Source organism: Beta vulgaris, chromosome 1 (assembly GCF_026745355.1).
Source record: "Beta vulgaris subsp. vulgaris cultivar EL10 chromosome 1, EL10.2, whole genome shotgun sequence".
In the NCBI taxonomy this organism is placed as follows: domain Eukaryota; kingdom Viridiplantae; phylum Streptophyta; class Magnoliopsida; order Caryophyllales; family Amaranthaceae; genus Beta; species Beta vulgaris.
Window position 1 is genome coordinate 50,928,106 of NC_079202.1, and position 22,466 is coordinate 50,950,571.

General features: G+C 36.1%; 1 protein-coding gene across 2 annotated transcripts; it reads right to left on the reverse strand.

The window, feature by feature from the left end:
* Nucleotides 1-219: 219 nt before the first annotated feature.
* LOC104905522 (sister chromatid cohesion protein PDS5 homolog B) lies at nt 220-20,656 on the reverse strand. Of its 2 annotated transcripts, none has more exons than XM_010694102.4 (28): nt 20,400-20,656; nt 19,235-19,432; nt 18,976-19,157; nt 18,259-18,382; nt 17,742-17,963; nt 17,392-17,608; nt 17,024-17,169; nt 16,740-16,897; nt 16,504-16,653; nt 15,343-15,391; nt 14,775-14,963; nt 13,067-13,246; nt 12,509-12,651; nt 11,642-11,768; nt 9,853-9,993; nt 9,655-9,729; nt 7,470-7,606; nt 6,588-6,705; nt 5,560-5,694; nt 5,285-5,478; nt 5,067-5,214; nt 4,851-4,991; nt 4,688-4,771; nt 4,119-4,607; nt 3,397-3,428; nt 1,996-2,126; nt 1,630-1,733; nt 220-464 (listed from the first exon to the last, which is right to left on the reverse strand). In XM_010694102.4, the coding sequence occupies exons 1-28, from the start codon at nt 20,499-20,501 to the stop codon at nt 432-434; spliced, it is 4,149 nt and encodes a 1,382-aa protein (XP_010692404.2). In that variant the 5' UTR covers nt 20,502-20,656; the 3' UTR covers nt 220-431. The 2 variants fall into 2 exon arrangements, with proteins under 2 accessions (XP_010692404.2, XP_010692403.2); XM_010694101.4 differs by having other exon boundaries at nt 1,996-2,129.
* Between the last annotated feature and the right edge of the window lie 1,810 nt (nt 20,657-22,466).

Sequence of the window (22,466 nt, forward strand, 5' to 3'; positions counted from 1 at the left end):
TAAAAATCCAATCTACACATAATAAATAAATCTGAATTATTATTTCTTCAATACATAAATTATATAGTCTTAGATTCATAATCAAATCATTAAACTAAAACTTTTAAACATAATTAAACTAAAAGCAAATCTTAAAAACACAAAACTCTAAATCAATAGTGTGCTCCACTACCTGAGAATCAGAATGGAACGATAAAACCGTACTCAGCAAGCATGGAATTGGTGCTAGCAAAATTGCACTACTCTTTCTAAATAAAACTTGTAGGAGTATAATCAGTTAATTACACCAGCCATGCTAACTACAGAATATTTACAGAAGCACTCTATCTATGTAGAAGGCTGTAAGCTACACAGAGGTTTACATGTTATAATTTATGCATCACCATTAGAAACACAAGTGCTTGATACTAATTTATTTATGCAGACATAAGTTAAACTTTTCGTCTCCGAGTTCTGAAGGCAATCTGCAATGAACAAAATAGTTCAGTGAGGATGTAAAACCAAACCTGTGTAATGCTAACTCAAATGAGCCAAAAAGTTCAACAATGAGAGGAGAAAACTACATAGAGCGCAGCCAAAACATAAAAAAAGAAGGTTCAACCATTCAAGTTTTATTACTGCCACATGACTTAGCCCAATGAACACGGCAAACAAACTAAACATAATGCAGAAGTTTCTGTATTACCCATACCCCTTCTCACAACTTCAGTCACACTGTGGTGGACACTAGACACCAAATTTTTTCTTGATTATGTATGCCTTACTGTGATTGATTCCAAATTAAGGCGTGAATGACAGCTGAGAAAAATTAGTAACAGGTATGCTTGATCAGAATTGTGTTTGTGCTACCAATTGAGTTCGTGCACCTCTCCACAAACAATCACCTAGGAAAACCTAACCGTAACATCTTTTTGCCTAAAAAGACTGCTGCTGCGAAAGTCCAGTTAAAAGCACATTGAGACATGAAGAAAAACAACAGCAGTTTTCTTTTAACAACCACAAACTAACAAAGGAAAGTGATACACAAGACCAAAAACACAGCATCAAAAGTATATGTTAGGTCAAAAACGCTGAGTAGAGGTATTGATACTTAATAAGTTAATATGGGGGTTTTAGTTTCTTTTTTTTTTTTTTGCTTGGTTGATTCCGTACTTTTCCCTTCAATCAAAATGCTCAATCATGCAGATACTACTTGGAAATTTTGGTTTACCATTGTGCGGTTCTTATGATTAGGGAGTTGCTTGAGATAGGATTTGGATGGTCCCCAATTCACCAAACCCATTTAGTACAGGCATTGTGTGCATCCATCTAGTTGTTATATCAAGCAAATCAGAGGGAACTTGAAATGCCTTATTTTGTGTGTATATATCAAGCCCTAGCATCGTGCTCACAGTGGCAGTACAACAAGCATTTTCTGGGGATACTGAGTTAGGTTACCTCATTTCTTAAAGAAGAAAAACTAAGGGTTGATATAGTATTGTCATTAAGTCGCTTCCTGTGATAGGGAGGGGCTAATGCTTCTGGACCAAGATGAACTAAATTCTGTATGCATCAGATAGAAAACTAGATAGCCCTAGGAAGTAAAGCAACACAATTTACAGATATAAGAAAAAGTCGTGTTGGGAGTACCGCGTTCTTGTTCTCATGAGAAACATCAGATTCTGGTGTGTCTAGAGATACTTTAAGTCCCAGACAACTCTTTTTCGGCTCACGATGTTTCAGCAAACCATTCCCTGCACGAGAGCATGATTTATCATTATAAATAGCCCTCTGTACAACATTAGGAAGCTAAAATCACATTGACAGTGGACAAAAACCTGATTCAACAGCAGCACTTCAACAAAATATAGCTCAAATAACAAACCAAAGGAAAAAAAAAATGGTCGTATAATCAAGAAAGAAGGGGTAGAGAACATTTTTTCCTTATAGTTTATCATGGTCGCTGCTCCCAAGACTCAAAATAAAATACTTAACTGTAATATAAGATAATTATACCTGATAATGAATTTGTCCTATCCGACAGAATTTTCCGCTGACTAGTTCCTGATCTTTGTGTTTTAGCACTGCCTTCTCCTGAAACAGTGACTGATCCCTTTCCAATACCAATAGAGCACTGTTTTTTAGGACTGCTGTACACATGATTTTGTGCCAACGTTAGATATCTTTACAGTAAAGGCAGACATAAACGCTCTAGAATCAAGGAGACGACTCGAAAAAATATATAGTATAGAAAATCTTCTCAACATACCATCAGCAGAGATAGTTTGATACAAACTATCCAAAGCGCTCACTTGTAACATAATTTTGTAGGATGAATGCATATGTTATTTCCCCTTTCAGAGAACAGTAACAACTAACACATACATATAACAGATTCAGACCCTACATAGTGTCCAACAAATAAACACTATACTATGAAAGAATTTTACAGGCACATACAGGATTCAGAAAAATAGATGCACCAGTGCAAGGCAGAAGATGCCCATCTTCGACAGATCAGACAAAGCACACACAATTTACTGAAGCTGAGCAGACACTACCACTGCTACCTAATTTGCTAAAGCCCTTGTAAACAACAATCCGTCAACATTTATTGGTACATATAAGTGGTATACTTTTGGGTTAATTACGATACTACATAGTGAACTGCATTCTCGTATGGCAATTAGGTGATACTACACACTTCTGATCCATCTGATTTTAAGAGAGACCTTTGATGACAAGATTGGGATATTCTTGATACAGCTCTCAGGGATTTCTTAACATCAAAAATTATTCTAGTACTTGAAATCTACACAAACCCAAGTATAAAAGGAAGCACATGCTTGACCCCATTAAGCTCAGCAATCTATCTGTGTCACTATGGACAGGCTATCAGCCCTACTAGCACATGATGGGTCCCCCATAAAACAAAGAGGGGGTGAGGGACTATAATTTTCAACACATCTACAAGATGATTTGATAAGAAGTCCTTCCCAGTTCCCATGTCCTCTGAATGTCAAGCCAACCCCAGATTAAAGGCGATTAATTTATAAGAGCAAAAGTAAATTTTCAAATGATTTACTTTCTGCATCTCATTTCTTATACTGAAGTTTAACTGACATGATTTCAAGTTGATTTGACCAAGTGGTTCAAACTAACAAGCTGGCAAATGACATTACATGCTTACAGACAAGAGCATATTGAAAGCACTCACACACTGAACTAAGAGCTATAGGCCTATAGCTTACTATTTACATTTATTAACCTACTTTTCGTCTAAAAACTCGCCCATCCAACAGAGGTTAGAAAATTGGACTTCCAGGAGAAAAGAACGAAACAGAGGCAAGGAAAGACAGACATAAATTTGACCAAATTGTCAAGCCAATCCACAATAAACAGGATCTGGAAACTTACAACCGCCGCCGGGAAAAGGAAACCGTTGACCCCTGTAAAACAAAGCACCATCGGATGATGAAAATCTAGTCAAGGATTTCAGTATGCAAATAAGAATCCTAATCAAAATGAAGCTAGAATTTTTACGTTATGCAATAAAAATGAGTAATCCAGATGAATTAAAATGAAAGTTGAATAATCTGTTGTGATTTCATATATTCATATGAAATACAACTGTTACCAAAGAAGCTTTCTATTGCTCTCTGCTGTTTACAAAAAAATTCCAGATAAAAACAATCAATGTTTGCACAGTAGACTAAAAAGGTCAAAGGAACCACAATCAGTCCATGCAGAAGATTTTACTTCGTGGACATAATATTTTCATTAAGTTAACCACACATCAATTTGATACTAATTATAGAAAAAAACAATAGTCAAAGTAATCCGAAAGCTAGTGAAAAGGTATCTGCTTCATTAGAATAACCGGCCACGTCATTCATCATTCAGCTACTTGAGCACAGAAGATTGTTTATAATTTTGAAAAGAAGAGGCATTGAGAAGTGCAATACAGCCAATCAATGAAGCGAAGAACCGAAGACTTCTGCTAGATCTAATTGTACTCTAAGTATAACCCTGATAAGACCTCGTAATCTACTCTCTTATTATCAAACTATTTCAAACTTTAGGAAGGCAAAAAATTAAAAAGCAGAGCAATGAAAATTATCAAGTCTGACAATCCTTACATCAGAGCTGCAAACTTGTCTGATATTTGTTTCGCAGTGATCCAAATTTTCTGTATAATCACAGCTACTTTTCCTTTTCCTCTCTTCCTGTAGTGGAGCTGTCAATGAAATATCAACCTCTTGAGTAGAGATATGTGATTCAATTTCAAACAATTCCAGAGTTGCAGATTCATAATCAAAATGACGGTCTTTCGCTTGCAAACGTGCATTATCTCCAGAATCATCTGCTTCAACTTCTTCAATAACTGATGACCCATCTTGCAATTGCAGCGCTCCTAGAGAAGAGTGGACTATTGCACTTCTTTCTCTTCCTTTAGGGCATGCTTCAAGGATGCAAGTTGATGCCATCTCTTTCTGGGCGACATTTTCATCTTTTGTCACTTTCCTTGAGAGTTCAACTTGCTTAGACGTGGTAAAGTCAACAGCTTTCTGACCTTGCAAACTGTCTTTCATATATTTTCGACTGCGCTTAGCAGTTGAGCTGGACAACTGAGCAACAAAATGCAATGAGATCATAAACATTCCTTAGGTCATAGAAACAAACAAAGTAGAATATCTTTGTGACCCACCTGAACAAAGTCACATTCAAAGACTTGAACAAGCTTTCTCAGAAAATCTTCATTGACCAGAAATTCCACTGGAAAGCAATTATCCTGAAAAGAATCAGGAAGTGAATCGACAATTAGTTCAATTCATTCTTGACTATTATCACATTGCAGTTGGAAACCTTACCTCATAAGTTATCCTTGACTCGCAAGTTTTATACAGCGATGATGGAAGAAGAACTAGTCCAGGAGCATGGGACAAATCAATGTTTTCATGTTTGAGAAAATTCAAAACAGACATTCCAATCTCTGCTAGCATATGCAGCTTCTGCAACATTAAAACCTTTCAATCATCATCCCTACGACAAGGAGAACAAAATATGGAATATAATCAAATACTTACAGGTGTTTTCTCAGAATCTACAGCATCCTCAGCTCTTCTGATGGCCCGAAATATACTTTGCAAATACAAAAAGTTTTTCTTGACAAGATCTAAGTCCTGATCAATGAATTGAGGGCTAACCAACACATGCAAAAGGAGGAGAAGTGGCCTGCAACAAAAACCTGCTCAAGCACATGCATTGTGATATAATCACCTTAAAATGTAGAAGATTGAACTACCTGCAAAACTGAGCAGTATATTTTTCAGTGTGAGAGTTCACATGTGGAAATCCTGCATCATGGGTAAGAACATGGAGCAAGAACACCATTATGTATGCTGGGCTATCTGTCATAGATCCTTCTTTTCCTGAAGCAACACAGGTACGAGTTGCTTTGCTGTATTCCTTGATGAATTCTATCAAATATTTCAATGACTGAAAGTAGATGAAACTATGTTAGCATTGATCTAAAATATATAAATAAAAAGGTAATGTATAGCCAGAACAACGGCACACCTTATCTTGCAGATCTTTGACACAATCAGATGCAGCCAAAGCTAATGCACAAGCAAATTTACTTGAGGCAGCATGCCTTTTCAGCAACTTGTGAGTTTTATCAAGAAATGCTTTACGTGCAAAAAATGAATTGTCCTGCAATAATTTTGGGAGTGTTAACAACTTATAACTAGCAATGCACAGAGAGCAGAGACTGTAAATTTAAGGTTATAATCCAACCATAATGGCAGGGCTACATTTTCATCCATGTATCTCAGAAATGTTATCTTTAAACTCCAGTTTATGAGCACAGGGCTAGTGCAAAATTTCTTAATTTTCTCTCCATTAAACTCTGAGCTAACTACGAGGATTTAAGCATCTAATAAAAGAAAGCGTTCATCAAGATCAACAACCAGAAAATGGCAACCTTTAAAAGAGAAAAGAATAGCTACCAAATTTTACCATATTCTTTTTCATTCCCACATAGAATTAACAGCCGAGTAGGTGTGGGTAACACAGATCATAACCACCTAAGATTTACATGCAGCTCCCACTATAAGATGGCAAAGTCAAATATCTCCAGTAATTCCCTCTCTGTTAAAAGATGATATATAGTCCCTCTATTTTAAGGATTAAACATGATTTCATCAAATTATCATTGATAGTAGCTGTACTATCCACACCCTCTCTCCTCTTTTCAACAATCAATTTGAGTGCCATATTCTGATCCTTCAATGATCATAATCTATTCAATTTTGTATATGAAGTGACTATATATCAGATATCCCATGATAGTACATTTCAAGAGGAAGTATCATTTTTTGTTTTCCTAATTATCAGAAATGGCAATAGAGACAAAGCTAAAAAGTTTTCTCGAACAACTTAAGAGTCTTTGATAGCAAAGCTATGAGAGAAAGGTGAACTTTTGTGAGTAGACAACAGAAAAGTTTGATCAGATAGTCAAAGAGAAGCCTTATCTACTACGTGTAGACCGTGTAGAATACTAGCTTCGGTCAACATTATTTTCAAGCACATCATGACCTCCATACCTTTGCCATCAGAATAGTTGACCGGAAAATAAGGGGTGAAATATGTATCTCCCACCGTCTCGAAAGCCGCAGAATAGATTTAGCAGCAGCTAATCTCAAGTGAGCCACGTCAAATTCACTGCATTAATTAAGATAACTGAGATACAGATAGCCAAAGTTACTTCCAAAAGAAAATAATGACAACAATCGCAAATTTGGACTGTCTTCTTCTATTTATTCTAAATCTGGGTTACCTCGAATCATCCCTAGTTTGCATCATTAATTCCAAACATGGTCCCTGCTTATCAAACTTGACTATTAACCACGAGGTCCATTGACTATGAATAATGACCTGATCTTTTAAACCTAATATCTCAAAAATTCTTGAGTTAAGGTCCTTAAGAACTTCCACGTGAGACAAACTCGTAGATTTTTCCCAAGCATGTAAAGCAACGCAAATAAGTACATGCACCCAAGTGCATGTAGAGCATGGTGCACCCTCTTCTAAACTACGTCGTTTTATCATTTTTAGAGTTTATAATTTTAAAAAATTGTTGTTATCTGTTTTCTTAAATTTTGCAACTAAAGATTCCTTTTTCAAACTTAAATTTGAAAGGTATATGTTCTTTTACCTTAAGCGTATATGTTCATTTACCTTAAGCGTATATGTTCATTTACTATATGTTCTTTTCATTATAATCTATGTTCTTCTATAAATATAAATTTACATGTTCTTTAATTTTAAGTCGTGTGTTCATTTTTAAAGTAGAAAAATTGTTGAAAAAAGTTTGTGTGTCTTTTATATAAAATGGTGTGTTCTTTTTGAGTGCACAATGAGCATTGTGCACCCTAGTGCATAATCCACGCTTTGGTAAGACTAACAGCTGTGAGGAGACAAGTTACCATGCCGTAGTTGCATCAGCTAAATCACCCGTCAATAGCACTTTGGACAAGATATCCAGCAAGTTAGTGATTTGTGCTTTTCCATGAGATTCTTTCTTTGGTAAAAAGCTCTTGACTACTGTTTTGAGCCCATATATCTGCAAAAGAGAAGTACAAGTGCAGAGAAGTCAAGAAAATTCAGAACTGGACATTCTAAGATAACATCTCTGCGTGTAACAGGGAAGCCTAAAATCATTTTGGTAAAAAATTTTACCAAAAAAATGGAAAAGAAACAGAAGCTAATACATAGGTCCATATCTCTATCACTCTAAATGAAGAGGTTAGTGGCCGAGCACCGAAGATTCAACATATAAGATTAATATTACATATAATTACCATTGGTTAGTACATTCGTACTTCTTAACACTTTAAGCAAGGAGTGCACATTCATTTTCTAGATGTTCTCATCATAACTTCACCTCTCCAACTAATATAGTACAATGGTTAGCTTGTTTTCAAGGTTTTGTTAACTATTGTGATATCAGCTATGACCTACAAACCTCAATAGTACAGTAATAATAGAAATATTGATGAAGTACAAGCAAGATTATGTCATAAACAGTGCCACTATGAACCAATACAAATGACTCAGAAGCAAATGTAATCCTAGTTACAATCTGAAGCAACATCTTCAAAACATATTTTACTAGTCATAAATGTTCCGTCAAAAAAGATCCAAAGAGATATTTGTTATTACATAGATAAACAGAAATAAGATAATCATATTGTGATGATTTAAAGTAAATCGATAACCCTAAATGTTCTTTTACAGGGTCAATTCATCAACTAATCATAATGACAAAGTAATAGCAACCAACAGAAATCGTCCACAACTGGTGATAATTCTCCAGCTAAGCCAGCAGAAGAAAAGGATATAAACCCAATATGTCCTGTGCTAATAACAAATATGATGCCCTTACGTCACCAAGAAAAATCTGAACAAATAGTTGAGGAATTACAACTAATTTCTTCACTTAATATAGTTCATCCCAATAACAACGGCATGCAAAAGCCTGTTGTCCTCTTAGAGCAGAAGAGAGTGCAAGGGAGGGGAGGGGGGGGGGATGAAGAGCTAAGCAGAACTAATACGGGTAGACGACAACGAATTTCCTCCGTGTTCATCTAAAATTTGATTTTTGATCCTGATTTCCAACACCCAAGCTTACCAACGGGAAACGGATGGTAACCACCTTGTCCACCAAAGCACCTAACCAGTTTCTCTCCCGTGCCCTGCACACCATTACTAGTCACCAAATCTTTTACAGCTAATAGATTCTTAACTCTGGACTGACGGCATACATCAAAAAGAGAGATGAACACAGTCCAGGACCATTGATCAATAAAGCTTCGAGACATAAAAGCTCCTCCCAATGCAGGAGTTATCCCAACATCTTCACTTCTCAATCTTTCCAGCTGAAACATTCCTAGAGCTGTGGGGCCTAAAAGCACCTGCTATTGGAGAATTTACAGAGTCCAATGTCTGATCTGCAGAACATTTCAAGCTATTCATGCATCAAACCCCATTAATCTACCAGATCGATCTGACCCTAGCTTGTGTTAATCTCCTATTTTCTTCTGTTAATTTCAGCAGAAAAATGGGGTCCAGTAGCAGGATACATAAATAATTGAGGCAAATATTCTACATCGCTACTTGGAGGATAGTGGTCGTGGGTTGTGCTTCTTGTTGCAGTGATATGATGGCAGCGACTGTTGATGGGGGCAGGAAAGGAAAGAAGCAAAAACATTGATGAATTCAGATAGTTTGAAGCTTTTCCTTATTTTGCAGGGAACATGTTGAGATAGCTTGCAGAAACCTTTTTTTCCCCTTCTATCCAATGATTTCAAAAATTACCACAACATGCCTGACAAATATGTTTAGATTCTGACAATAAACCAAAACAAGAGTACAATGGTTATATGGCAAAAACTCAAAGAGCAAAAGGCCAATAGCAAAAATCAAATGCAATGGTCTGGAATTTGTTATAGCCTATTCCCTTGCAGTTCTATTAACAAGAATCAAGCCATCACATACGGCACAAAGGACTCAAATAGCATATAAGAGATAATGGCCTATCATGAACTCATATTTTAAGAAAGACAGAAATCAACATCGCACAGGTGAAGTTAAATTAGAAATAACATTTACTTTCAGCTTGTAATGGAAGGAGACATCGCTCTTGGACTGTTCCTCTCCCATAACAGCATCTTCATATGCTTTGTCCTGCAATTTCGAAAGAAAACATAACAAGATGAAACATAAATTGTATTTCGTCGCATGATTACCGAGGGGAATTAATCTATGTGAGTTGTAATTCATCATCTGGTCATCCAAGGCAAAACATACCTCAAAAATTATTTCCCTGATGTATGAAAATATTTCATTCTCATGTTTCTGAAAAACCACAACTGCATGTTGTGATATGCATCCTAAAGACTGCATTACAGTGGGAAGGTTCTGGCCACTATGAAGTGACTTCACAAGTTTCTGGAAGCACACAGACAGGAAGAGGATCAGTATAGGGGAAAGGCAAGGCAAGCAAGCAGTATAATTGCAGGGTCAATCAGAAGAGAAAATAGAAAAAGGTATCGTAAAGCGGCACCAGATTCCCTTAACACTACTTGCAACACTGAGATCCATGATTCAATTTATACCACTAGCAAAACAGAGTTGATGTCAGTTGCATCAAAATACTATAATAAAAAGCATGATGTGGAGAATACATCCCATGGAGTTTGATAGAAGTTTGTCTTCAGAAACTAAAACTGCTAATGAGGACAAAAACTATAACGATAACAAAAAAGAAAAAACAACAAATAACGGGTACAGATTCTGCCAATAGCAAGATCCCCAGCAAAATAGTAGTGTTGAATGTTTCACGGCAAAAATTTTGAAAAGGCGTCCAACAACTTTCGATTTTTACGACAGCCACGGGAACACAAATAGCACTTAAGACTGGAAGAAAAACAAAAACATAAAACTTGGAAAAAAAAACTTTTTCAAGGGCAGAGAACCAGGGATTTGATATACCATAATATTGATAAAAGACATTTTGTGTATTTAGATATCCGGAAACTGATATTTTCTTTAATGCTCTGAACAAACTTAGGTTGAAAGTCGAGGGAAAAATGGTAAGAGCAGCACCAGACTAGAATTCACCAGAGGCATTAGCAAAATAAGGGAAGAATAAAATATATATTTTTTTCCAATTTCACAAGGCTGCTTACATCTGAAACCCTGTCCCCAATTCCCATCCTCCCTATCAGAGTTCATTAGAGGCATTTAGATTATGAGATGATACAGTTTGGGAAAATTAAGTCATATGGATAAAAAGCCAAAAAGTCCATCTAGGATGACCATTCACCCCATATATAAGAAATGAAGAGTAAAGAGCAGACTTACTTAATAGTTAATACGCCCTATCATTCTAATATTGTTCCTGGTTTCTGTAATGAATCAACCTAAGGAGAGGGGTACTCTTGGTATCGCAGATTTAGTTAGTGTTAATAGTAGCTTAAGAAATAAGTAAGAGGGTTATAAGGGAAGCAACTCTATAAATAGAGGACATTAGGGAGAAAGAAAATATGTTGAATATTTGTGAAAATTGGTCAGTTAGTTTAATTGGAAGAGTGTCATTCCTCCAGAAAGAGTGGCTAGGTTGTAATTGGTGATTTAATCATTCTATTCAATCATATCATCCTTTGTTCTTCCTCAATCACTTTTCTCACTCCCCTAATCTCTCTTTTTTTCCATTAAATCTACTTTTTTGGTCTGTTGTTTATGTTAGTTCATTACAGTTTCCATATTAGGATGTTGTTCTTACTGGGAATATTACCTTATTTGGACAAAAAAGAGAGGTAGTAAAAAGTGACAAAAGTTCCCATAAATAAGAGAGATATTGCAAAAAGTAGATTTTCCTTGGTTTATCCCACATTCCCTCTAAGAACAACTTAGAAACAGAGGGAGTAGTTATTAGTTAATAAAGAACTGGTTAAGCAAGAGCTAGAGAAACAGGTTTTGTTCAAAAAGACTCCAGTTCAGAAACCAACGTTTTTTTTCCAACAGAAAAAAAAAATCCTCTACCAAGCCAAGATGACCAAAAGGCAGATAAAGTAAAAGGAGTTCAAATATATACCTGGCACAACTTCGCCCAAAGATATTGTTCAGAGGGATCAAGTAATGCAGCAATTACTGATACAGCAGCCTTGGATTGAGCACGAGTCCCCTCCAGGCACAACTTCTCCAGCCTTGGGTAAATGTCACTATGTGCAAATTGCAATCATGCAAAATGTGAGACAGCGTCATGATTCAAACCAGACGGTGCAATGAGGAAGAAAAAAAGTATTCATCTGCTCCCAGTCCCATTATAAGATCAGTATTTCCTTTTGAATTGATGGGATACCCAAACAAAATGCATCAAAAAAAAAAAGTCATACATTACCTGATCCACATAAGAAAAGGGCAAGTCACAACTCAGAAGAAGTTAAATCATGAGGGACGGTTAATGTCCTGACTCCAGAGTCCTGACCATTTAGTTTTTTACCATTAATTTTACCTGGGGCTCTACTGTATTCAATACAACACTGATGATACTGAGCTAAGTTGAAAAGTTGTCAACCTTGCTCTTTAGGAAAACATTCACACCATATCATTGCCCATGTATCAAAAACTTGAAGGAGAATTAGAAAGTACATGAACGGCAAATTCAAAACATTTGAATTTCCGGGAACACTTTAATAAATCACAAAGAATGCAAAATCTAGAACGGTGCCAAGGAACAAGCAACAAAAAAAATGCACATTGCTGACACGAGAAGAGGTTTTTTAATTTGTTTATTGTGAGATTAGAGTAGTCAATACAAGAAACTTCCTTCATGATACCAACAGTGGCAAGTTCTAGAAAACAACTATATGGAGTGTGCTAACTGCTAAGGGCCTTCCCACGATACACTTAGAGCCTGTTTACCCATATTTCGTAATATGGATCGCAACAAGAATCGTACCTGAGTTCCATAGAGACATATGGGCCAACTTTTGCTAAAATCTGCAGTAACTTTCCACACCATGGGGAATCCTCATCTAGTATTAGCGTTTTAAATTGGCTTTCTGAACCTCTCAAAAGTTTTGGAAAATTTCTGACAATATCCTGATACAGCAAGATAACCATATATGGAATAAATTAAATACAAGATATTGTTTACTATAAGTCCAAACAGTAAACAACTTCAAGTTAAAGCTTCAGCAAGGAGCAGACTAAGTAGTTTTCCCATGAAACTGCAAAACAGGCTAAATCTCAAGGGTGTCACCCATACAATAAAGCACGAATTGATTAAAAATATAAATAAAACCTTTACACAAATTATAAATTGAGCATGTTACAGACCAAGCTTAAAAGAAATATATAAGCTGCACATAAATAGTTTATGTGATACGAGAATAGCAGACATAGTCACTCATACTACATTTTCATGGAGACTTTGTCAGATAAGATCAAAAAATCGCTGAAAGAATTTTACTTTTTTGCAGCAATCCTATACCGAAGTCAAAGTAATGAGCCTTACTGAGAGGAGGTTGAAAGAAGGTTCTTCCTGATTGTTATCTCTGCATCTGTTGCTGGAAACACAATCCAAGACATATCGAACGTGCTCAGAACAAAATATATTGTTTAAACATTTCAAAGAGAGCAGTTCCAGGAACTCAAAAAGAGGATGCTTATCCCCGATGACTTTCAGAAATTGTTCCTACACAAACAAAAAATGACTCATAAAGGCTGCAATATTCGATAACATATAAGTTATAACAGGCAATTGAACGAAGAACAACTGACATTTCATACTTGCTAAATTTAAAATGCAGTTCTCATTCATTTTCGGGACATTAAACTTAAGACATTATTTTCTTTAAAGAGGAAGAAAAAGGGGCCATTATCTTTTAAAAAACTGGTACATGGGGTACTAGTGGAGTCCCTATCTCAGGGACAACCCACTAAGAACCTGAACCAGTGGAATCCCTATCTCAGGGAGAACCCACTAGGAACTAAAGCACAGAAAAGAAAATAAAAAAATTTAAAAAAAAACCTAGAACTGGCTTCACAAGGAAGCAGACAACAAACAAGGCTTCATGAAGAAGCAGGCAGCCACCGCTTAAGCGGTGATTCGAGGACATCGGCCTAGGTAAGCCGTTGTCTGGGCTAAATTGTGGACACATCATCGACTCAACAATTTATTGATTTGAGCCGATCTGACGAAGTACCACCAACCAGATTTGAGACTACAAAAACCAATCTTCTACGTGGTGACGAGGACGCCGACGCCATGGGCAAGGCATACATATTGCATCAAAATGGGACCACCGACGAACGGAAAAATCCATGGATCAGAGCTTGGGGAGAAAGATGGTGACGGATCGAGAGAGAAAACAAGATTTTGGGGCTGAGATTATTGGGCAGCTAGAGGCGGTGGAGAAGCTTGGATAGAGGCAACAGGAAGGCGGTGAAAAGAGCTGAGTGAACAAGGCAATAGAATTCTAGAGAGAAGGAAGAGTTCCTCTCTCTAGAATTCTCACGAATACACATATTTTACTTTCGTGTGAATAATGATGATGAACTTGGCTTACCCTTACCTCGTGCGAATCCTCTAGCTTGGGTTAGTGTTTTAACTTCTAACTTCTGAGACCCCTTGGATCCACGTAAAAAAAGTGGAAGTGACTAGGAGGGTGAAAGGTATGGAAGGCATAAAGTAGGGAAGCCATCAAGAAGGAAAATGAGGCTGTTGCTGCAAGCAAAGTGCACTACTTCATCTCTCATGAGACTTTGATATAGGACCATTAACGGAGCACAGTCCTAGCAAGTAGCAAGGAATTAAGGACGATCACACCAAGCAGCCAAAGACGATGGTTAAAGAGTCATGGAAGGCATGTAGAGAGCTAGGAGTCGGTTTTCCTTGAAATCCATTGTCTTCCACTGATATTGAAAATTAAAGTAACATTGAGAAATTTAGATATAAGAAACAACAATATTATCCACAAGTAAACTGACTGTATGTTTGACCTGGGTTCTAAAAATGTCACAAAACAAACCTCAAATAGCTTTTTAAAACAATATCAAATGAGATTTTGATGTATATGCCAGTTACATCCAACATTCCTATGTATATGTCTTCTAAGAACAAGACATCACGAATTCAGGACAGTCATATGTCCTACATCAGCCATGTACACTGTATGATGACAATCAAAACCAAATTATACTATAAAGTCTATGAAACGCACCCTCAAAGCCTTTGCACTTGAGAGTTCAGGTTCTTCCAACAGTCCAGACAATTGAAGCAAAATGTTATCATCCTTCAGTAGGTTCAGCTTATGAAAAGATTCTTCTGCTTTGACAGGACTAAGACACACTGCTGACATTCGAGTAAAAGCATTGCTTATTCTCACATTAACCTCTTCAGTATCAGTTCCCTGCAAATTTTGTTAGCAAATTTAGAAGCCTTGCAGTCCCTATTCAATCATCTCGAAACTCCAAAATAGTAACATACAGAATCTAAGATGCCCAATTCAACATAGCCAAAGAAAAGGCATTGTATTCTCATACCACCAGCCATCAATCTTTGGTAATCTCATCTCTACAGTTTAGGTTACATTGTCCTTCATTTGTCAATTATGTATTCATTTGAACTAAAAGAACCAGAAAGAACTAGGAGTCTAGGACTTTTAAAGTGGAAGCTGACTAATTACATTATTACAAGCAACGTGATGAACGCAAGAGTTATACATGGGCCACGTGCTATATCTGTAACTAAGCAAACCAAACGGTGTGGTCTACAGAAAAGCCATTTACCTTTGCTTTCAACCGAAGGGACAAGTAGCTTTGCATCTCTGTTTGAAACCTGAAGAAACCCAATGTTTGAACTTAAAACATACAACATTCTTAAAGTACAATAAACGTAGAAAAAGGACAAGGACGACCCTCACATACAGGACCATAAAGATGATCTCAACCCCATGTTTCAGTCGATTTGATAAATATTTCTAACCTTTTCCTGACTCCCAAAATGGCAATTATATCATGCTAAGTTTCCAATATAACAAGAGTCAAAAATGCAATCATGACTCCTGCTAGAGAGTAGAAGAAGAGAGGAGCCTCATTATAGAAGGGATATCATGAAAAGGAGGAGAAAAGGACTCGACCTCAACATCTTAATCATACAAGAAAAACTTGCCAGAAAGACAATGTTAGCTACATATTTAATGCTCAATATTTCATTTAAATTAATGCTCTGCATCTTCAATTCTCCATTATTTTCCAACATCAGCAGATACAGTAGAACAAAATCACGACCAATAAAATGGCCAAAGTCAACGTTATCTGGGACCAATGGACCGTATTTGAGCCACTAGTACAATTAACTAAGCAAACTTCTCACAACCCATTACTGAGGATTCAAGAGTTCAACAACTCACAGAACACATTTAAAATAAAGGAGAGTTGGCGAACATGCTAAAAGAATGAGTATCCGTTGCATTTACAGGGTAAAAATGAAAATAACCAAGTATGGATCCTGAAGTTGGCAGGGTTTTGGGATGTCCAACAGTAAGCAAAGTTACCACAAGTCCACGAGTACACAGCTAGTCAAGCCTCATACAGAAACCATTCCATTAAGACCCATTAAGATGGTTGCACTTGTCTAAAACACATGTCAGACCTGAGGACAATTCCAGTGATGGAAAGATCCCAATTCAAACACTGATGTGAACACTGGTGTATCAGCCAGAACAGAAATCAAGTTTCAAAAAATATATTGCTTTTGACTTTTCAGGAAACAGATCGTTTTAAGGCTGAACATTTTTTAAATTTAACAGCATTAACATACAACATCCCCGCATCCTCTATCATATCAACGCCTGAAACAGAAGAGGAAATACCGACTCGCCATATAAGTGAGTACAAAAATTGAGATGGCCCATTATTCACAAGAAAATATAATGAGTATAGCAGTACCTTCTTTTTTGACATAATATCAGGTTTAATGCATTAACATGAGCCGGGGTGAACATTGAGTACAGGTAGATCCAATGCCTCATTCTATCGTCCCCCGGAAGAGATGATGGAAAGAAATCCATGGCTAGCAGAAGCTCCAGGTTTTGGGGCCTAGCAAATTTCACAGCAGGTAAATTTCGTAGTCGAACTTTTTATGAAATTAGCAGATCAAATTATCAAACAATAGGGACATTAACCTGAACTCCTTCAGATTCTTATCAAAAGAGAGGATCAGTATTTTACAGGGAATTTGCTCATAAACTTCATTAAGCGCCACTTGTCCTTCATGACACTTGGTGCAATACTCACGATAAACTTCTAGTAACTTCTTCAGTGCCTCCTTCCTTACTGATGTCTATGGAGAGAGAGAGGATGATACCAGTAGAAAGCTTAAGTCAAAAGGATAGAGGGGCGAAGGTATGAAAACAGAGACTAATTAGGAAATCTAAGAGAGAAACAGAATCTAGTAAAAGCATGTCACCATCTTGTCACGAAGTCGGTCAGTCGTCCGAGCTATTAGAACTTCCGGAAAGCTTTTCAAGCTGAACCTAGCCAAATCACAAACAGCAGCAATTGCCTCTGTCCTTACACTGGCATCAAAATCAAGTAGGCGGCCTTCGAGGGAAGCTATACAATCAAATATTGCAGTTAGAGAACACAACTTGTAAAAAGCACACCTCATGACATAGGAAAATTGACAAATTACATATGAAGCAAAGAGTCCATTTCCAAGCAATCAACACAGCAGATAAACCATCATAAAGAAATAAGCAGTAAGATACAGAGTAAAAGAAGAAAACAAGATAGATTGAATTTTGTGATTACAAGAATTAAGGCCTACAAACTTACACAAGATTTCGTGGGATTCTATTGCAGATGGGTTAGCCATGTAGCAAGCTTTAACAGCACGTATAACACTAATTCTGACTTCAGCTGATTTGTCGGAAAACCTTTTGAGAAGCTCGACAAATAAGAAATGATGTTCATGTATTTCATAATCTTCAACCACTGTGAGAAGCTTTCCAATTAAATTAACAGATTTTATCCTGACATCCACTTGATCAGTCTGCACTTAGAGCCAAGTAGTTAACTAAGTAATCTAAGAATAATACAAAAAGGCATAACAACTAGCAAGTAAGTAGTCTAGAGAGCATAAAACAAAAACTCTGAATCTCACAAAATAAAGCCAGTAAACCTACCACTAGTTCTTGAGCCAAATTTGGAATGACTGCAAGAAGCGTATGTGGCATGCACTGAAAGATTTCAAATATGATTTCATGGTAACATTCTTTCAGCCCACTTGTCACACTGTCTCTTTCTGAAATGCAAGACATTAAAAATCCACAGATAGCAGGCTTGATAGTTTCTGCACAATGCTGAATTAAAGCAACAGCGAGATGATAGGAAGCAGGAGCAGGACCCTAAAACATTGGACAAAAAGCAAATGTACAGCCTCAGTAAAAGCCAAAATGCTCACCAACAACATAAAACAGGTCATACTTTCATAAAGATAATTGTCAGCAAACCAGAAGGTGCATTGAACTCAACAAGCAATGGAACCTTCTCTGATTTTGACAAATAACATGGCGTGCATTGTATGACCTTGATAGACAGATCCATCAGTAATTTCAGTCGGTGCCACCGGGAAAAAAAAGTTTGCTTAGCAGATAATGCAGCTATATAACAACAATGCATATATTGTGCTGATAATTTTACCTCTCCATTCTTTCTTAAATTTTGTAGAACCACCTCCAATAGTGGCTGAGGAGCTTCTTCTTCATTCAATATAAGTGACATTATGGACAACATGCTGCTGATCAGGCTCTGTTGGTGTTCCTCTCTAGAAAGCATACAATTCCGTTACAGCCATGAATTAGAAAATAGCATAGTGAACACGAGAAATTGATTGTGTCGGAGGATCCTCCAACAGACAAACATTAAGCCTTCAGTATGCAATAGAGTCGAAGTTACAGGAAATTATCATTTCTCTTCTTGAGAAGGTAATAAGAGAATAATATCGGAAGGACTGGAAGCAGGAAGAATGCCAACCCTGTACATAAGGAGGGCTAGGTACAAAATATCATGCCCCAAATCACGTACAAGTCTCCCAAACCAGTATACTCTGTAAATAAAAACTCAATCCCTCAAACAACAAAATCACACATGATCTTTTTTTTACAAAATATAACAAAGAGTCGAAAATTTCTTCGGGACTAGAGATTACCATATAAAACAATATCTAAAGATTAAGCATGTACGTTACAACTTATCTCGTAATCAAAAATCATGCTTTACAAAGCAAAAATTCAGCACTAAGCCACAAAGGCTGATATTAGCATCATAATCATGCAAAAAAAGCAGCGTCCGTGGGGTCCTTAGGAACATGGAGCAGAAGCTTCTCTAGTTTATGAGCTGATAAAATAGAGGTAATACCTTACAACAGAGAAAAATGTCTTAAACATTTTGAGAATTAGATCACCACAATCCAGATCAAGCATCCGACGACAGCATTCTAGTGTTGCAATGGTCTCTAATATTTTAACTCGTCTTGAAAAATAAGGGCTTGTGGTATCAGCTAGCTCCATAAACATACTAACAAACAGCTCAAAAATGTCCTGCAATTTCAAAACAATGAGCAGGTGACACCGTGACAGAGAACTCGGGGACATAATAAGCAGAGTAATATGCTTACCTTGAAAACATTATCATCGAAGGAAGGGTCAGGTGCAAGGACCCGGATAATTTCACACAAACAAACAGCGACAAGGAGTCTGACATCTTTGTCTTTATGCTGAACCAGTCCGTGCTTTACAAGGGACTGACTGAATGGGCTTATGATAGGTTTTAGTGAGGAAAGCTGATCAAGGTCCAATAGAGCACTTGCAGCTTGCTGTAGGAAGTAGCACAAACCGTCAAATAAAGCTCTAAAGCAACACAATAATGAAAAGCTACTTAAAGAACCCAAGATTGCCACATTAGCAACCATACATGTTACTTTAACTTTAATACCCAAGGTAGCAATCGAGTAATCGACGAATCATCAAACACCTACGCAACATAACTCTTTATACTTCAATACAAGCAAAATAAGAAAGAACACCCTTATAGTCGCCAGATTTGACACTGACATCCTATGTAGCACGGAACATTTTCGGAACAGGGAAACCTCAAGTCCCATCCAATCCTGGACTTCATTAGCACAAAAAAGAAAAGAGTTGTTACCAAGACTACTTTTACTAAGGCTCCGTTTGGTAGAGCGTAAACCATTTTCCTAGAAAACTATTTTCCTCTATTTTCAATTTTACATTGTTTGGTTTGCAAAGGAGTATAAAACCATTTTCCCTAAGTGTAAAGTTGCTCTCCCAATGATGAAAATTCATTTTCCCTTCAAAATGAAGGGAAAACTGTTTTCCTTCATTTTCCTTATCTCTCTTGTACACTCCTCTCACTACCTCCTTGCTTTACTTGTCATTTTCCTTTCCATTTCATCATTTTTCTTACATGGAACCAAACAATAAATAACTAATTTCGGAATTGTGTTTTCCATTGTAAATTGTTTTCCATGAAAATCATTTTACACTAAAAATGTTTTACGCACAACCAAACAGAGCCTAAATGTAAACCCTAAACATCAATTTCCAACTAATAATCTCATAATCTGTCAATGTACTGAGATATGAGTATAATCCTAGAAATCATTATAACATTAACTTAAGCTTGGAAAATAGAAATACTAACAGAAATAAGCTTCATAACTGGAAAATCAGAGAAATAAAGCATAAATTTCAACTCAATCCGCAAATTTCAAAGTAAAATTAAGTAGAAAAGTAAACAAAATTAAAAGAAGTAAAACTGACTCGAAGAGATTTAACGAGAAAATCTTTGGTGAGACGAGTTTGCTGAGAAAACTGTTTTCCGATATCGGCGATTACTTTTTCTGGACTTATCGATTTCGCCATTGTAAGGAATTATGGAGTAGAAGAGATTTTAGAGAAGAGAGAAGGGTTTTCTTGCGCTGGTTTTTTAGGAGAGAGAGAGAGAGAGAAAGGAAGTGCGTTTTTTTCATTCGAGGGAAATACTCCCGCCTTCTACCTTTTGTCTCCTGCCTGCGCATCACATATTGCCACCTCACGTGTTTTATAAAAAAAAAATCCTAATTTACTTCGTCTCTTTCAAACCATATAGTACTATACTAGTACTCCCTTTGTGCTCCCATGGTGAATTTGTGTTAAGAATTAAGCACTATCTCTATCCCATGGTGAATTTGTATCTCCTAAAACCACTTCTCGGCTAATTTTATATAGTCACCATTTTCTAGAGTCATGAGTAAAATGTGTCTAACAGCATAATTTATGAGAAAGAATATAAAATCTCTATTATATGAGAGAAGGGAGAGCAATAGTGTCCTCTTTTGTAATGCCTATTTTGCCCTCTCCCTTTCTAAACTACAAAAGGAACGTCAAAATCAAAATCGACACTCAAAGAAAACTAGCGAAAATTAATTTACACCACTCACTCACAAATTACTCACAAATCACTTAAAAGGAGAAACTTTACAAATCACTCATACAATTAGGAAAATCACGTTATAAAAATCAAGCAAATCATTCAAATAATCAAGAAATTTTATTATAACTTAAAAATAACATACAAACTAAAACTAATAACCTAGAACGTCAATACATACAAAAACATTTACAAAAATTTACTTACAAATCACTATTCTCAAGAACCATTCACAATTAATGGTGGGTCATGATAAAAAATAGAAGTGTATTTGTAGTGAAATCAGAATTTAGAAGTTAGACAAGGAAAAAAGTTATTTACTTTTTTATAGTATTTCCTATATATAATGAAACTTTTACATATATTTGGACCTATCTTTTTCTATTATATAATAGCGATAAATTATCAAGGTAAGAAGGTTTATGTAAAATATCATTCAAAAATTAAAGTACAACATATCTCTATTATATAAGAAAGGGGGAACTATGGTGTCCCCGAATGAAGAGACTATGTTACCCTCTTCCCATTCTAAATTACAAATCCACTTACAAATCAAAGAGGGGCTTCAAACAAAAATAACAAAAATATAATTAAAACAATCACTCACAAGTCAACTAAAATCATAAAATTGCATAATTTACATTAAGCAAATCACTAAAATGAGGAAACTTTACAAAAACTTAAAAATTCACTTACAAACTACTTATGAAAAAATTGACTTGAAATCAAAGTGTCAACTTTCTTTACAATTTATAAAATATTGTACTTAATTCAAAAATCAACTAAAAAATTACTCCCTCCGTTTCCTAAAGATCTTCCCTCTTTCCGTTTAAGGGTGTTTCCAAAAGATCTTCCCTCTTTTGCTTTATTCCTTATTTGGCAAAATAAATTTCCCTATTTACCCTCTCATGTCACTATCATATGGTCCACCATTACATTATTAATTCAATTTTACTACCTTTCTCTCTCCTATTTTAACCCCTTTTTATTTGTTTATTTATCTTAACCCCTTTCTCTCTCCTACTTTACTCACACCATGTCCCACACAACTTGATTTTCCTTGGTATCTGTAGGAGCAGTAAGTGGGAAGATCTTTAGGAAACGGAGGGAGTATAATATTAGAAATCATAAATAAATTCAATAAAATTTCTATTTTGTTCATAGAATTTAACTTTGGAAAGTAAAAAAAAAATGGTGAGAGACTTAAGTGATAGAAACTAAGGGTCTGTTCTCTCCGGCATAAAACAGCTGAACAATACTGATTGGAGCTGAACTAAACTGAACTAAACTGAACTGAACTGAACTGAATTGAATTAAATTAAATTGAATTAAACTGAATGTAATAAATATATAAAAAATATTTAAAAAATAATAATATGAATATTAAATAATTATTATAATGATAAGTAATAATATAA